At 45.1% G+C, this 18,244-nt stretch overlaps 1 protein-coding gene across 1 annotated transcript in view; it reads right to left on the bottom strand.

Annotated features, from left to right (window-relative positions):
- FBP1 (fructose-bisphosphatase 1) overlaps positions 1 to 18,244 on the bottom strand; it is a 28,005-nt gene that overhangs the window by 5,396 nt on the left and 4,365 nt on the right. The window contains exons 2-4 of the mRNA XM_004283039.4: positions 11,467 to 11,629; positions 8,079 to 8,171; positions 2,160 to 2,300 (exon numbers count right to left, since the gene is read on the bottom strand). Coding sequence (XP_004283087.1) covers positions 2,160 to 2,300; positions 8,079 to 8,171; positions 11,467 to 11,629 — 397 coding nt within the window. The remainder of the gene's footprint in view (positions 1 to 2,159; positions 2,301 to 8,078; positions 8,172 to 11,466; positions 11,630 to 18,244) is intronic.

The following is an 18,244-nucleotide window of genomic DNA, read 5'->3' as shown; positions in this document are numbered from 1 at the left end:
GGGTAGGGGGAGAAAAGAGACTAGAATTAACAGTGGTCACTGAAAGGTGTCACTGTGAGTGATTCTTTTCTTTTTTTCTTTTATGGTTTTTTTGGTAAAAGTCTGGAAAATGAAGGCATCACACAACAGGTGCTCATGAAGCCATGCATTGCGGGCACCCCGCCCTGGTACCTGGCCGGAACATCCTAGCTGTGAAGGAGGTTAGTCCCTTGTATGGGAGAAAGAGACTGAAAAGCTTTTCAAACCTTAAAGCCTGCTAGAAATGCAAATAAAGCTGCTGTGGTCTTCTTAGCGGAAACTGTCAGCCAAAATGAAAAGAAAGCACTAGGTTGACCCCTACCCTGCAGGCATTCATCAGATCTGGGAGGTCAGCCAGCAAGGGGTAGCGCAGCCTCCAAACACTGAGTGGCCATTAAGTGTGAGGTGGACAAAAGACTATCAAACACACAGAGACTTACTCCCCGACACAAGGTCTGCAATCTGGAAATAAGAAGAGGTTTCATGTTTTCCACACATCCATCAGCTGAAAGGTAACAGAGAAGTTACCAGAAGCATGTCTGGGGAAGCGGTAAACGCCTGCTGAGAGGATAAACCCAAAACATCAGTGATTTCGGAAACCGTACCCTGGGCTCAGAGTGAACTTCGCTCGGGTTCTGCCCCTACTTTACCCTGAAATCACCTCCTTTGGAGGCTTAAACTTGTGCTGTTTCCCTACCCTTGTTGATTTATTAAGCTCGGGTGCTTCCAAGGAGGCAAAGTCCAGTTGTGCAAGCGTGCGGGAGACAGAGGCAGCCTACCTTCCGATTTCTCCCACCCGCCACCCACAAACCTCGAGGCCCCACCACCAGCAACCGGCCCCTCCCAGGATTCTAGCAGCTGACCGTACCTGGTGTTCGGTCTGTCAGCAAAAAGCACCAAATAAATAGTTTCATTAATGTCATCTGAGGACATTTCTAAAACTGAAAGGTATCTATAACCTCAATTCTTTTTCCCTTGGGACACTGGACCCAATGCACAATGAATGTGCCGACCTACGGAAGATGATTCTGTGGAGTTCATTTCAATGGTGGGTTTAGTTATGCCAAATATGTAAAGAGATTTCTTTGCTCAATTCATCTGCTCTGTCGAAACTATCATCTAACAGAATAAATAAAGAAGTCCAATTAATACACATGTGGAAGAAATTATCCACAAATTAAAAATTGTTAATGAATATTTTTCATGGCAACTTGGGCTCCTCTCCGTGAGGAATTTGTTTCGTTTTTTGTTTTCTGGCCGAACCACGTGGCTTGTGGGATCTTAGTCTTGTCAGGGACTGAACCTGGGCCCCAGCAGTGAAAGCGCTGAGTCCTAACCACTGGACCACCAGGGAGCTCCCGAGGGTGTTTTTCTCTATAAGTTGGACAGACTAAGGAATTATCTTCATTTCCTTCTTTATTTTCACTTCCTTGAGTTCGTCAAAGCCTTTCAAATCCACAAGGGTTCACTGAAGGTTTGCGTGCACGTGCACATCAAGTGAATTTCGGAGCTAATTTTGAAGAAATGAGGTGGTCCACTGCTTCAGCCGGGACACCCATTCACCTCAGGAAAATAAGCTAGTAATGGATAGCGTGGGTGGCAAACAGACCATCTACGGGCCCCATCTGGTCCACAAACGTGTTTTAATTGGCTAGCACAGTGTTTTACACATCCAGAAATATTACATTTTCTAAAAATCCAGTGTTTCTTGAAACACTGGAAGCCTTGGCAAGACTGAGCCTCTATTCCCAAGGAGTAACAACTGACAGACCTCCCCAGTTCCCCAGTGCCCCGCCACTGCCCTGCCACCACCCTGACCATCCTTTCCCAGCACACCCCACTCATCTGTGTGGCCTGCTCAGCCCAGTGGGCATCTGAGTCAGCTGAGTCACGTCCACTCTAAAGAATTCATCGTGGAAGAAAGACTCCTTATGCTCTGGACAGACACCATTTCTCACCTCGATAATCTTCTCATGGTGGTCCCTCCATCTCCCTTCCCCCCTTCCCCAACCCATCATCTCTGCCCCTTCACGGGCCTCATCTTCCACCTCTAGGTACTGCCTCTCCCCCAACACACACACACAATAAACACTCACTCACAGCCACCAGCGAAGCACCCAGCTTCCCCTGGGGTCTCTCACCGGGTCCAGCATGAAGCCGTTGACTCCATTCGCCGTGGCCAGGACCAACATGGTGGCACTGCCGTAGAGTGCATAGCCAGCAGCCACCAGGTTCCGGCCGGGCTGCAGTGCATCCTTCTCAGAAGGGTCATCCGTTGAAATCTAGGACGAGAAAGAAAACACAACACGTTTTTTGTTGTGTTCTGTTTTGTGGTTCTTTTTTGCAGTTCATCCATTAGCAAGATGCATTATCAAGGTGCTCTCGTAATGAAATAGGGCATCTTCCCAGAGAGGCCTTCCTCCTCACATCAGTAATATCCTGATTATATTACCACAGCGGCCTTCCCACCAAACCCCAAATTTCGTGCATCTGGATCCTTCTTTCCAATCAGGGTCCTCCTCCAATTTTACTAATTTGATATTCCCTCATCTCTCCATTATCACTCTCAAAAAAAGAGCATGCCTCCTTGCCAGCTCCTACTAATTTAATCTTATTACAGTCATCAATGTCTTTCCCCTGCCTACTCTATCTTTATTTAAACAAATTAAAACTGGGCTGCAGGGCTTCAAGTCTGGTAGGGAAATCAATTTCATGAGCTCCTGCCAGTTGCAGCACATACTCCAGTGAGCAGTGTGGTCCATACTCACACACCAAAGAAAGTCTCAGAAATACGGCAACTGAGAATCTCTCTCCAGAGTTGTTACAGTGTAGGGCAAATGTTTTCCCTTTTTTTGACCATGACCCACAGTAAACAAAAAATACATTTTGCATCACAAACCAGTACCAACACACATGCACCCGCACACACAACTACAAAAATTTAATGAAACAATACTTACATTTAGAACATGACATGTACTCTAATCTTTTCTTTGTTTTTTATTAAAAACACAGCCCACTGGGTCTTGTGACTGTTTGTTCCCTAATACTAAGGAAAGGAAAAACTTAAGGGCATGGCTCCTAATCAATGATTACTAACTGATAATTACCTTCTTAACACTTGACAATTGGCTTCTATGGTTCTCAAAACAGCCTCAAACAAATCTTTCAGCTTGAATATTCTCTACTTGAATTTAAACAGAAGTGAAAATGGGCAGTTTCTGCCAATTTCATTTATTCTCTCCCCAACCACAGATTCCAGGGGCTGAGAATAAGTAAGGGCATCTATCTATATCATGATACCAGAGATGGAGGTCATCTCAGCAAAAACATTCCTGGTATGGGACTTCCCTGGTGGTCCAGTGGGTAAGACTCCATGCTCCCAATGCAGGAGGTCTGGGTTAGACCCCTGGTCAGGGAACTAGATCCCTCATGCATGCTGCAACTAAGAGTTCGCATGCTGCAATTAATAGTCCACATGCCGCAGCTAAAGATCTCATGTGTCACAACTAAGACCCAGTGCAGCCTAAATAAATAAATATTTTTAAAAAGAAATACATTCCTGGTAATTTCTTCCTATAACTTTTGAAAGTGTGGTCCAGAGACCATGTACATCAGAATCACTTGAGATGCTTATTTAAAACGCAGTTCTGGGGCTGCAGCCTTGACTTACTAAGTCAGACTTTCTAAGGTGAGCCCTGGGAGTCTGTATTTTACCGTGCACCATAGCTGACTCTTGCACTGAAGCTTAAGAACTACTCATGTAAAAGGAAATGTCACAAAAGCCATTTCTCTCTTTTTTTCCTCTTGTCTCCAATCTTTGTGTTTAACAGTTTTCATCTAGGTGGTTGGTTGCTTGCTTGGCTGGTTGCGTTGGGTCAAATTATTTAATTTAGTTTGGTTTGTATTCACAGGGTAGTGCAGTGCAGTTAAACACAGACTAAACACAGTATCAGAAATTTGAGTTGTTTCTCAAACTCCAAATTTTGCCAGTGTACAACCTTGAAAAAGGAACCAGCTTCCTTCAAAGCCAGTGACATAGTGGGAGGAAAACAGTCAGGCTCTAACCGCTTCCTCTGTCATAACTACTTAACCCTGAAAGCGCAGCACAAAATAAGACAAAGACAACATGTAAATAAGTAAGTTGACTGGAAGCCCCTAGGCTTGGAGGAGTCAGTTCTCCACCAAGAAAAGTCCCCCAGAGATTCATCTCATCCAGAACCACCCATGTCTGTCTGTGGCACAAGGATGAACAGCCTTTCTCTGAAACACTGTCACCAAATAATCTCAGCCTTCAACTTCCTTGCATGGAATAAGAAATGGTAACATTATCTATGATCCATATACTCAAAAGAAAGACAAAATAATTCCATCTAGTCATTAATTTGGAGGAATACTTTTCTACCCCGTCCCCCTTTCTAATGCATGAATTCCCTCCTCCAAACCCTCAGCAATGAATGCCTTTGTTCCAAGGGAATCCATTACAGTCTCATGTGGATGTTCATGGACCAATGTGCAGAAAGCACGTGACAAAATTAAAAAGCGTCGGGACCCTACCTTTACTTAGCCCAGGCCACCACCTGCTGTAGGTGTTGCTCTGTTTTAATCCACGTCACTCCATATAGAGTATGAAAGACACCATGGATTCTGGAGACTTGAGGTGGTGGAGGAGAAAGTTAGGCAGAAGTGGGGTGGGGCTGTCCTATCATCAGATGGTCTTCCCTCAGAGCGGCAGCCAAACCCTCCCTAGAAGGTCTCATAGGGCATATGGCAGAGTCTCCAGTAACTCAGCCAATATTGTTCACCTACTATTGTACCAGGCTGCCTAGCAGACAAAAAAATATATAAGAGAAGGTCCCTGCTCTCAAGGCATTTATAATCTGCAGTGAACATCCATTGATTTTGCCTGGCCAGCACCCATCACCCTTCTGCTGATAAATGCACCTTAACCTTCCTCAAAATACTACCCCCCTGGCCCTCAGCTCCAGGAGTGAGCACATGACCCTGGTCTGGCCAATCAGATCACTGCATGCCTCAGGCCATAGTGATGGGTTGAGAGATGGACACGTGACCTAAAGCCAAGACAATCAGGGCCAATGAGATGATATTCTTGTTGGAATTGTTGGAAAAGAGGTTTGCATCTTCTGTTTGATTTGCTGAAAGGATTGGATGTGGGCCCAGACCTACTGGGAGCCATTTTGCCACCAGAGAGGAGGGAGCAATAGAGACGGAGAGGAAGTGTGTCCCATTTATGTCATCTGAGTCCTTGAATGAGCTACCCACTGGACTTTCTAGTTAACATGAACCGATAATTTTCCTTTCCTTTCCTCCCTCCTCTCTCTCCTCCCTCCCTCCCTCCTTTCCTTCCTCAAGCTAGTTTGACTTGTGATACTCTCTGTTGAATCTTAATACAAAAAACAAGACAAGTAATATTAATAGCTACCATTTATAGAGCACTTTTTATGTGCCAGGCACTATTTTCATTGCCGTTATGCTTAATTTTCAGTATCTCCCCTTTATGGATACGGAAACAAGAGGTTACCTTGCCCAAGGTCCCACAGAGCTAGTAAGCATCAATGCCAGGAAACCACACTCCATATGGCTATTACGTCTCCCTGTGCCCAGTTAAGGGAAGTGAATTGGATTCTGAAGCTTCTAGAGCACTTTTGAAACTCTGCTTTTCGTCGTGGGGACTGGATATTTTTAAAGGGTGTTGAAAATTAGAATGGTATCCAATAGAGGGTGACCACACTAGAGAGGTCGAGAAACCATCTCACATGAAAGATATTCAACTCAAAGAAGATTTAAAAGAAGGGGAGGGGAAGGCAGAAAAGCTATTTCCAAGCATGTAAAAGAGTCTTATTTTCTGATGCTCCAAAAGGCCATATGAGCAACAGGGAGACAGATTTTGACCCAATATTTGGACAAACACTCTAGAATTCGACCTTTTCTGAATGTCTCCAGCCACAGGTGGGGTGACCCTTCCGAAGGTACTGTGGCAGGAACTTCGTAGAAACACTGGACCACAGGCCCTAAGAGATCCCTTTGGAGCCTATTTTCAGGCACCATGTGGGCAAGACCAGATCACTGTTTCCGAGTTCAAGTTACCAACTAATGTTATGCCACTGAGCGGCTGCACCAGGGAGCTGAACTCCAGCCCAGATCCAGCTCTACGGAAAGCAGGAAAGGTCTCCGTTAAAGCATCAGACGGTCAATATTTATGCCCCATAAATCCTCAAACAATCAATAAGGCTTTTGAAAACTGAAGTGACTTAAAGGGAATGTGACACTCATCACCTCTTTCGGTCTTTTAAGAGAGTCACTTCAGGTCTATTGAGAAGAGCGTGGAGACTCATTGTTGAGTTGTTCTAGCATTTGTAATTCGAGTTGCTGTTGCAGGCTGTTTTGATTTTTTTTTTAGTTGATAGCCAGTGTCAGTTTTCTAGGTTTTTTTTCCCTTAAAAAGAGTCTTTATTTGGGGGGTTAAGATGGAAACTGGGGCTGGCAAACATTAGTGTTGCTTTAGCTCTGGTTGAGTCATTACCAGAAGTCTTCCTCTACATGAAGAATTTTGCTGCAAAGTTCGCTTGCTATACTATATAGATCTGATAACTTGCAGGTAAAATTACATGCCTCCTTGTCTATAACAAGAATGGGATGTTTCATGGTATGACTTGGAAAACAGATTAATTACTTTGCCTTTGTCTTTCTGGTATGAGTATTAGAACTTTCAGTTACTCACACTGATCCGCCTCCCGGCCAAGACAAACACAAGATACATTTCAATGAGGAAAGAGAACTGTCCCATGGCGGTCCTACTTCCCATGTTTGAAAGGAGATTATGTGCAATGGTAGACAACAAGTCACTTTGAAAAACAAAGCACGAATTGAGGTCTCGCTTCTTAAGTTATGGCCTCTGTATCCCAGAATAGGAAAGTTGGAGGAACCTCAGAGGTTGGCTGAACTAGCCACCTCGTCCATTAAGATGAAGGAAAGGGCTCAGCCTCAAAGGCATCTGTGAGGTTTTATTTCTAAAATAAACAAGAAGGCTGAAGCCAAGATGACATATTTTAGATTTCATCACTTTTTATGATGGGCCCGTGGCTATTCATTCCATTTTCACTTGTATATATCTGAATGCACTTCCACCAAACTGCCCCCCTCCACCCCCAAACACACACACACACACTTAAAGTAAGAGAAGGGAAGAGAGACTTTTGAGGTAGAGTTACCTGCTCAGGTCACCCAAGTAGAAAAGACCCAGGGCAGGAGCCTGGATCCCCTCACTGTACCAGTGTGCTTTCTATAATTTATAGCAGAGTCAGCAAACTCTTTCCATAAACCAACAGATAGTAAATATTCTAGGCTCTACTGTCACACAGTCTTTATCAAAATCACTTAACCCTGCCTGTGCAGTGCAAAATCAGCCAGAGGCAACATAGTAAACAAGTGAGCTGACCATATGGCATTAAAACCTTATGGACAGTGAAAATTAAATTTCATATAAATGTCACAGGTCATGAAATATTATTCTTTAGATTTTCTTTTTAGCTATTCAAAAGTTCAAAAGAGTTATTTTTTGCTCACAGGCCATAACAATCAGGCCATGAGCTGGATTTGGCCCAGGGAGACCATAGTTTGCAGACCCCTGATTTAGAGGATTTAAAGGACAATTTTGATATAAGTACTCTCGATGGTTGTCACACTCTCACAGTTCTCAGTTCACATAGTTACATCATTGCAGCTACCCTACACTGTCTCTTTTGTTTTTAATTTTATTTTCTGTCACAAAAGGAAGCAAGGTACAGTTAAAAGAGTGACATATCTTTCTCTTCCCACCCACCTTTAACTACATTTTCTTTTAACAACCTAATAGATTTTCACTATGCCGTTAAGGCAGAGCTTAAAAAGTCAGAACTTGACATATAAACCTATTTCAAGCCTCACAAGGTTTCATGATGTACGTTCTGGCTGTGCCACCAATAGTGAAACGGGACTGGATGTTCAACCTTAACTCTCCTTTTGGTCCCAAACCAGGAGCTTGATCCATGACATCTTACCTTTCTGTAGATGCCAAAGATGGTTCCAATGGATACAAGGCAGTCGATGTTGGAAGATCCGTCAAGAGGATCAAAACAGACCACATATTTACCCTGAGCAAAAAAAAAAAGAAGACACAACTTTACACTTAAAATGAACACATTGGGACTTCCCTGGTGGCGCCATGGTTAAGAATCCGCCTGCCAATGCAGGGGACATGGGTTTGATCCCCGGTCCGGGAAGATCCCACATGCCATGGAGCAACTAAGCCTGTGCGCCACAACTACTGAGCCTGTGTGCTGCAACTACTGAAGTCCGCGCACCTAGAGCCCATGCTCCGCAACAAGCAAAGCCACTGCAACAAGAAGCCCGTGCACTGCAATGAAGAGCAGCCACTGCTCGCTGCAACTAGAGAAAGCCTGCGCACAGCAACAGAGACCCAATGCAGCCAAAAAGGAAAAAAAAAAAAAAGAACACATTGTAACGAAATAAAGAGTATACACTAAGGGGTTAAAAGAGGGAATCTAGGCGAAAATTCAAGAAATGTGTCTTATTTATACGCTGTCAGGGAAGGTATGAGGTGGTATACAGAGTGAAAATAACAACAAGAAATATATATCAAAAGATCATTAGGCAGAGGAAACACAACTGAGAATAGGAGGCATAGATATAGATGAAGGCGAGGAATACAGATAATTAAGTAATAATTTCCTATATCATTGATTTGAATGAATCATAATTTTGGTTGGAGTTTCCTGGCAGTCAAAGGAAGAAGAGAAACAAAACTTTATTCATAAGGGCAAAACACAATATCTCAGGTGAAGCAAAGACAACATTAAGATCTCTAAGAGGGCTTCCTTGGTGGCCTGGTGGTTGGGAGTCCGCCTGCTGATGCAGGGGACGCGGGTTCGTGCCCTGGTCCGGGAGGGTCCCACGTGCCGCGGGGCGGCTAGGCCCGTGAGCCGTGGCCGCTGGGCCTGCGCGTCCGGAGCCTGTGCTCCGCAACGGGAAAGGCCACAACAGTGAGAGGTCCGCGTACCGCAAAAAAAAAAAAAAAGAAAAGAAAAGAAAAAGGAAAAGATCTCTAAGAATATTTTCATGCAGTTCTTATAGATGATACTTGGGGTTACAGTGCACAGAGTTCTCAACCATATGCCTACTGTAATTCCCAAAGGAAATAACCCTCAGCTGTTGTAGGACTACTAAAGACTAATTCTTTGGATAGGATTTTCAGGGGTATGTGGGAGCTGGCTGGAGTCAGCTCTCAAGGGCCAATGGTGCACATCTCTTCCCAACTCTGTTTTCAGTGATGTCATGTTGGTAGCTCAAAATCAACTCTGGGGGACCATTTGCACAGTTGAAAGTGGCAAGTGCTACAAATCAGAGGGTTTTTTTTCTAATAGAGAGCCAGCTTACCAGCACACCACTGGAGATTTTCCACCTCCAAATTAGCCACTTTAAGAGGTGGTTGTTAAATTTCTCCATCAAATTAAGGCAATTCTTTGATTCCCTGACCGCTTGCTCTTAACAAATCACCTTGGTTGACGCAGGAGAAACTGTCATCAGGAAAACAGGAACACACTTACCACGAAGGCACACTGTACTCAGAGAAGTTGGGCAGACCCATAGAGAATACTAAACAACAAATTCAATCCACGTGCCTAAAACTGCCAAGTACCTTCAGAAGCCCAGCAGAGAACAACATGAACTTTGAATCTGACACGTAGTGTATTTTAAGAATGATGTAGGGCTTCCCTGGTGGCGCAGTGGTTGAGAGTCCACCTGCCGATGCAGGGGACACGGGTTCGTGCCCCGGTCCGGGAAGATCGCACATGCCGCGGAGCGGCTGGGCCCGTGAACCATGGCCGCTGAGCCTGCGCGTCCAGAGCCTGTGCTCCGCAACGGGAGAGACCACAACAGTGAGAGGCCCGCGTACCACACAAAAAAAAAAAGAATGATGTAAAACAAGTTAATCAGATGTGGCTCCCCATCCCTCTTATAAAGGTCAGACTGGATATCAGGCAGTCTCTTTAAATTCATCTTCTGATTGATTTTCTTCTCATCCTACTCCTTCATGTCCCCAGTTCATCTCAAACAGGGAAAGATAGTAACCCATCTCAAATGGGGATTTTTTTGTTATGATTTTTGCTGTTCAGTGAAAGCTGGATATACTCTTTCATTCACTTTTTCAACAATAATTTTTTGTTGATCCCCTACAATGTTGTGCTAGAGGCTGGGATACAGAGAAGAATACAATTCATTCTCTACCCTCAAGAAGCAATCAGACCGTAACTGAGCAGGACCCTACAGGGCTTTCTTAAGACAGATTCCCCCCACCCCAATGTCCTCTGCCTGCCTCTTGTCTGTAGAAAAACTTTAGCCAAAGAATAAGTTTAACCAGAGAAGTGAGAAAATGAAAAAACAAAGGAAAACAATCAAATAAGACAAAATAATAATAGTTTAGTCATTAAACAAACTCAGGAAGCTTTAGTTCCTCCTCATGGGGTATAGATAATATTCTGAGCCATATCCTTTAAGCTGTTTTGCAGATACTGAGTTCCCCACAGGTGGCAGAAGTTAACTACATGATGACCAGACTAGAAATGACAAAAGCTCCTCCATCTTACACAGGTCTTTTTAAGAACTGGCCTCAAGGAGATGGGAACAAACTGACCCTGGAATTGAAGATTAGCTGTACTTAAAAACAATCAAGATGACACTGATCAGACCACCACATGGCCAATTTCAAGATGATTATCAGAGCTAACTGTGCTGTTCTGCATGTAGCCCCCTCCCTCTGCTTATACACCCCTGAAACTCCCCTTTAAAAACTCTTGCCCCCAGATCGGCAACAGGGAGTTGGTTCTTTGGGACATGAGTCTACCTTCTCCCCAGGATCGCTGGCTTCCTCAATAAGGCTATCTTTCCTTTTACCCAACACTTGTCTCTCAGTATTGGATTCTTGAGCATCCTGAGTTCGGTAACAAGATTAATAGGATTCCAATGCATGAATCACTGATACGAACAGCTTAGATTGGCAGGAAGGTTGGTTATGAAGGTTGGGAATTGGGTGGATGGAAGGACGTAGTTAACAGAGCCAGACTTTGAAGAGCCTTGAACATGACAATAAAAAGTTAGAAGTGGAGACGAGTATGAGTATATTTGAGTCTCTCCCATGTATGAGCACGCAGGAGAGATGATAATGGCATGGACTGTGGTGGAAGTGTGGATAGGAGAGGACAGTTTGAGATATGGCAGTGAAGTGGAATCTGTGAAATGATGACTGATGGTTCAGGAGGGATCTAGGCTGTGTCTTAGGAATCCAGCTTGGCTGAACAAGTGGAGTCCTTTATGAAGCCAGAAAGAAAAATGATTACATTAAAATCCTCAATAGGGCAGCAGACCCACCCTTTTCTCAGGTTCTACTATTATGGCGTGTTTATCTTCTTCCGACACAAGAACACAGGTAGCAAAAGATGACTTTAACACATTAATAACCAGGTCATTGGAGAGGACATCCAGCTTCTTCACCTGATCACCCGTCACGTTGGTAGAGCCAGCAATTCCATAGCTACAGGGAAGAAAAGATACAAAAATATAAGCCTAAGCCATGACCACCAGAATATGTCAATGCATCTATAAACTCACTCAAAAGGGCATTTGGTGAGATTTAGAAGAAAGGAAAGGAGACACATGGTTTGGGAGAAATAGAATGAGAAAGGTGGTCATCCATCTGGATTGGCTCCTGGAGGGAAGGAGATATTGTCATTCACCTGTCCAGTGCCTATCATGGTACCCAGCACACCTTTGTGGTTAAATCGATGTTTCTCAAGCTTTTTTTTCATTATGGCCCCTAAAGAGGTTTTTTTCCCCTAACACACTCCCCCATGAAATTTTAATATTGCAGATAAAGTGTGTATCTGTTTATGCACCGTATGTACATATATTTCACACCCAAAAAAATTGATTTTTTTTTCACCTGCCCCAAGAACCAATTTTCACTCCCAAATACACGAGCTAATGCATAATGAATCAGTTGACAGACACAGCAAGCAAAGAAACCTTCTGGGTGGGAAGGAGCCTGAGAGGGAAACGAAGCCAAGGGATCTATGGTTTTATAGCTGATGAGACCCTAAAAGAAAAGAAATATTGACAGATCCCACTACCCCATTTTATGGAGGAGGATGCTCACTCCAAGACCCCAATGGGCTCCTCTACACTGGAGCAGCAGAGCGGAGGTGAGAAGCTCACTTTGACTTTCAAGCCAGGCCTCTCCTAATGGCACCTCACTGCCTCTGGCAGGAGTCCTAGGGGCTGAAGGGATTGGGAAGTCTGGAGTCCTTACTTTATTTTCAAGGTATCTGCAAGTCAGTAATTGTGGAGCTTCCAGAATCCAAGTGGCTGGTCCAAAATGGAGCCTAGTTTGTTAGAATGAAGGAAGAGGAGGGTTGTCATAGCCTGGGGTTGAGGAAGAACACTGAAAGGAGGGGAAATGTTTTAGAAGGAGGATGCACTGAACCAGATAAGAGACTGGATGTGGGAAGGGAAAGAGTAGGAGCATTGAAGATACCACCAGACAGCTGAGAATGGGAGAGCAGGGGTACCATGGCGCCCTTCGCTGAGATTGCTGGGAGCACTTGCCTGGGGACTGATTGTCATGGCATTCACTGCTCAACTCCTGAAAATGCATTTTCTCTAAACATAACTTGCATGTCTCTTGCTGGACAAAACTCAGCCAACATCAGAAACTGTCTGAACCCAAACGGTTCGCCTGGCCTGACTCTCCAGGAGGTAACTCCAGTTAGCATCAAGCCCATTCTCCAGTGTTGCCTCTTTCAGCATTGTTCCCTCGCCCACCTGGAAAACAGCATCTTGTCCCTCCAGCCCTCCTCCCACTTCTTTTCATCATGTCCCTCCTGTTTCATGAGTAGAAGACCAAGGGATCTATCAGACTTGCAGCTGGGTTTTCCCTTCTCTTTCCACATAGTCTCTTTCTCATTTCAATTGTGAGGCCGACACTGATGAAGAAAGAAGGCAGCCGAATTCCGGATGGAACTAGGGCTTGGCAGGGGCCAACATCTCAATGGCCTGCGTCTTCCTCAGTGGCCCTGCTGGCACCCACTGGCTCTCCTTCCTAGCCCGACACTTCCACCATTAAAGTCACTACTGACTTCAGGAGGGTGAATAACGCTGATGGAAAAGAACATGGGCTTCGCGGCAGAGACCTGGCTCAGCCCTCAGCTCTGCAAGTCCCCTGCTCTCTCCGAGTCCTCCTTCTCAGTCATGACCGTGGAGGGTAATGATGCTTCATGGGGCTGTTGGAGGATTATACACTTATCACACATACACAAAGGGTATAGCACAGCCCTTCACGCCTCATGTTAAGTCCCTTGTTTGGTCGCTAAAGGAAGCACTCATCAGGGATCTGCAATACTGTGGGAGGGGAGGGTCCTCTCAAGATCCCCCAGGCTTCATCATCTTCGTGTTGGCATGGTTGTTTAATCTGTACTTCCATGAGGATGAGGACAGAGGGTGTTTTCCCCCACTGTGTCCCAACTTCCAGCACACAGTAGGCCCTCTAGCAATACTTGCTGAAAAGCATCCGCTGAAGAGAAGGGAAACCCAAGCCTGAAGGAATAAGTATAGGAGCGGCACCTTGGAGTTTGGAGGAAGCCACTGGCACAGTTCCCAGAGGGACCGGCCTATGGGGACAGTTCCAGGGAGGCCTGGGAGGCTGGGACAGCTGGACAAGGCACTGAGGCAGGCATGGGAAAAGCCTACTTTACACTTTGTTCTGGGTATCTGGCTCAGCGAGAGAGGTGAAGAACAGTCAGGCCTCAGTTCCTCTTACTCAAAAGCTTCCTAGAGGCCTGTGTGAGTGATCATTTATCCCACAAATATCTATTGTCCCCACTGTGCTGAGTGCTGGGGTTACAGTGCTGAGCAAGATGGATGAGATCCCTGCCCTCATGGAGCTTATGTTCTAGTGAGTGAGGCAAACAAGAAACAAGCAAGTGCTTTTGAATGAATAAGATCATGTTGGATAGTGACGGGTGCGCTAATAAAATGAAGCAAGATGCTGGGGGATGGCAGGGCAAGGGGTTTAGATGGTCAAGGAAGGTCTCACTGCAAAGGAGCAGTTCCGGCTGAAGGATACTTTGAATGTTTTTCAAACGAAAATGAAGCTATAACAAAGCCTTAAAAGAGCCCAAATAAGCCAGCCAGTAATGATTCCAAAGAACAGCTCTGGGTCAGTAATTTATCCAAAGGAACAGGGAATTTGTTTTTCACATATTTCCAAATGGGAGGAGTTACTCTGTGCACATTTAGATAAGTAACTTTTGTTTTTTTTTTTTTTTTTTTTGCTGTACGCGGGCCTCTCACCGCTGCGGCCCCCTCCCGTTGCGGAGCACAGGCTCCAGACGCACAGGTTCAGCGGCCATGGCTCACGGGCCCAGCCACTCCGCGGCAGGTGGGATCTTCCCGGATCGGGGCACGAACCCGTGTCCCCTGCATCAGCAGGAGGACACTCTCAACCACTGCGCCACCAGGGAAGCCCTATATAAGTAACTTTTTAAACCTCAAAGTCTTTTTCCCCTGCGGTGGGCTATAAGAGGTTACAGTCAGCGTCAGGGCAGCTGGATTGTCCAGCCAAGACCACCAGCCAGGTTCCTCACTGCCGTTCCAGGGTTCTGAGGTGGATCCTGCCCTTGGGTCACAGAGAATGGCACCACCTGTCCACGGGGAGTCGGAAGGGGCCATATAAGAGCTGCAGGATGAACACTGTAGGGGACACTCACCACACCAGAACTGAAATGGCCATCTTCATGGCCAAACCATGCAGACCACTGGATGGCTCCGCCTCCCTGCCTGGTTGGGTGGTCACCCCTCCTTCCTCCTCTTTACTCCCGTGGAGGGTCCCTCCTCTGTTCTAACCAGAAAGACCTTTCCCCATCTATCCTCCAGTTGCTTGTGAAGCATAAAAAACATGGGGATAGATGATTCTGGGACCCTCAAACTCAAAATTCAGGCACTTTATAACTCTTCTAGGTCATCTTCTGGGAGGGTTTCCCTTGGTGAGACCTTGTGTTAGGAAAGTCTTCGAGAAGGCCCAGGAACGTGATTCTAAGGTAGAAGCAGGATTCAGGAGAATGAATTCCCAGCTTGCCATGTTAATAGTGACAATATCTGAGTCTATACCCAATCATCTCAGATTCTGTACGTTGTACCTTAGCGCAGGAAGTTAGCCATGACACGAGGAGTTTCTCACACAGCCCTGTGTCATCCCGCCCAGGGATGATGAGGCAGGACTAGGCAAACGCTCAGTCAGGCTTCTCCCAAGATGCCTCAGGAGGGGCCCCCAGAAGGGAAGCAAGACCCCCGAGGGAACACATTCCATGGATCAATGAAAAGCCGGAAGCAGGAAAGGCTTCTACAACTTTTGACAGAAGAAAAAAGCCCTAAGAAAATCCTCAAGGAACTAATTAGCCGAAGAGCACATAGTTTATTTTCTTCCTAAGTTTTCAGAAAATCCCTTAGAAACAATACTCTTCTGCATTCTGATCAGTCATCATTCCATCAAAGGCCCCAAAGGATAGAAGAAGAGCCTTTACCGTATAACCCGATGGGCAGGCGCAGGAGCAGTGGGGAAAAGGCAGCATCATCAGGCACTTTCCTCCATGGGCTGGGACTCTAGACCCTGGGGTTCAAATCCCAGCTCTGTCACATGTTAACCAACCCTGTGCAAATCTCTTAGCTTCTCTGATCTTTGGTAAAATGGGAATTTAGTGTATCTATGTCATAGTATGTAGAGAGGGGGAGTAAATGAGTTGACATAGGTAAAGGGCTTAGAACAGAGACTGGCACCAAGGTAGTGAACAAGAAATGGTATCATTCTCTTCCATCCCTAACTCCCCGCAGCAGTAATACAACCATGCTGAGAAGCAAGGTGGGTGCTGACAAGAACACAGCACCAGGGACCTGGGTTCAAATTCTGCCTTTCCTCTTACTGATTATATGACTTCCATCAAGTTGTCTCAGCTCCCTGATTGTTTCCAGGCTTTGTAAGGGTGAGGGCTACCCCACGTGATGCACCTGATTCATAGCAGACAATGGCAGCCATCATTGTTCTTAACGGAGCCCACAGATTGGTTGTACAGGCTGGTTGATGAAGGGGAGGGGAAATGACTTCTAAACCAGTTTTTCAGGCAGCTTCTGGGAAGACAGGCAATGCGGAACAGTGTCACAGGTAACTAAGTGACAAGAAAAGGAAGTGCTCAAAGTTCACATTTGACTGAAGTCTCCCTGGGAATATTATTTCATTTGAGATGCTTATGATATGTCACTTCAATTTTATTCATATTAGTTGGCCCTGCAGCCCAAGTTGTTCAGGGCAGCACAGCATCCTGTAGTTTATGCTGTCAGGGTTTACGCCCCTGTGACTGTTTGTTTTTCAACCCCCAGAGACATAAAATTTCTCTTTCTGGAGTTTGGGGAGAAAAATCAATTTGAGAAGCTGCTGTCTGTAATATCTCTTCTTTTTGTTTTGTTTTTTTTTTTTTGGCCACAACACAGGGCGAGTATTGTAATATCTCCTCTTATGCTTACTGTAAAAACCTCACTGAAAATTTGAAACAACTGTTAAGTCATTTTCATTCATATGATGGGAAACTCTTTAGAAGGATAGGTTAATTTGGCCAGTATTTTTAAATCCTTAGATATTTGGACTAAACATTAGCATGGTTTTTCAAATTTGCATACGGTTTCTACAGCCATTTCACAGCCATAAAGTCTGTAATTAATGATGGTCAGGGGAAAGGCTCCTTTCACATTTCTGAAGCAGATCCCTAGACACAAGGACCGGAGCCAGGGCCACACTTAGGGAAGAACTTTCGATGACTTCCTTGATTTGCTAACTAACTAGACCTTTTCCTTCTGATGTCAGCATGGCAGTGTAAAGCAGGCCACCCTTTAGATAGCATGCATGAGAGCCAAGTGGAAGAGCTCATTTTTAGAAGAAAAAGGGAGGCAGATTATTATTTAATCCTTATCACTGAAGTTGAAGGTAACATGACTTGTTACTGATTGATTCTGAAGTAAATGACCAACCATTCACCCACCCCAGAACATCCAAAGGTCGGATGAGAAATACAGGCCACCCTCGGTATCCTGGGTTCTGCATCTGCGAATTTCCCCCCGTAGTTAGTTGAATCCGAGATCACGCAGGGCGGACGGTACTCAGCCATTTTACCTAAAGGACTTAAGCATTCGCGATTTTGGTATCTGCTGGGTGTTCTGGAACCAATCCCTGGTGGATACCTAGGACGACTATACGTTGAAGAAGAGGTGTCAACCAGAGCAGCTTCAAAGGCCACAAGCCCCAAGGTTCGCTTGAGTTCATGCCAGCCCCAAGTGAGCAAATAGGGTGGTATGTGGCTGGCTCTGCTTTGGGTGTGGAAAGGAAGTTACAATTCCTTTTTGGTAACATGGAGATGATAATTCAAGAATATAAGATACCTATGATAAAATTTCCAGAAGTTTAAGATTATAAACTCTGCAAACTTGAAGATAAGCTCAAGTATGTGTTAACTGACCTGTAATTCCAAAATTAAAACTAAAGTTAGTTATTATTTTCTTCCACCAAACAACAGAAGTGACCTCAAATTTATAAGAAAGTTTTCCCGATGTCACGTGAGCATGATGGGAAGTTTCCGGTAACCAATCTGAGGGAGCAAAGTCATCTTAATATATAATATCCTAGCCTGGAATATATCCCTGTTGAAATGCATGTGGGCAACTACTAAGGAATGAAAAGCAGGATACAAGCTATCTGTTTTCTAGAAACAAAAAGCTTCAACCTAGGAAAACAATGATGACAGTATCAATTGAATGCACTCAGTTCCTCCGCATACAACTCTCTGAGGATTAAAAAAAAAGTTGTCTCCATCTTACAGGTGGGGAAGCTGAGGCTCAGAGATGTTACGTCAATTGCCTAAATCCTCACAGAAGTTAAATACCAGAGGCAGGAATTTGAGCCCAGCTCCACCTCTCTCCAAAATGTGCTCTTAGGGCTTCCCTGGTGGCGCAGTGGTTGAGAGTCCACCTGCCGATGCAGGGGACACGGGTTCGTGCCCCGGTCCGGGAAGATCCCACATGCCACGGATCGCCTGGGCCCGTGAGCCATGGC

Source organism: Orcinus orca, chromosome 6 (assembly GCF_937001465.1).
Source record: "Orcinus orca chromosome 6, mOrcOrc1.1, whole genome shotgun sequence".
NCBI classification, from domain to species: Eukaryota; Metazoa; Chordata; class Mammalia; order Artiodactyla; family Delphinidae; genus Orcinus; species Orcinus orca.
This window is presented reverse-complemented; position numbering and strand designations above follow the sequence as displayed.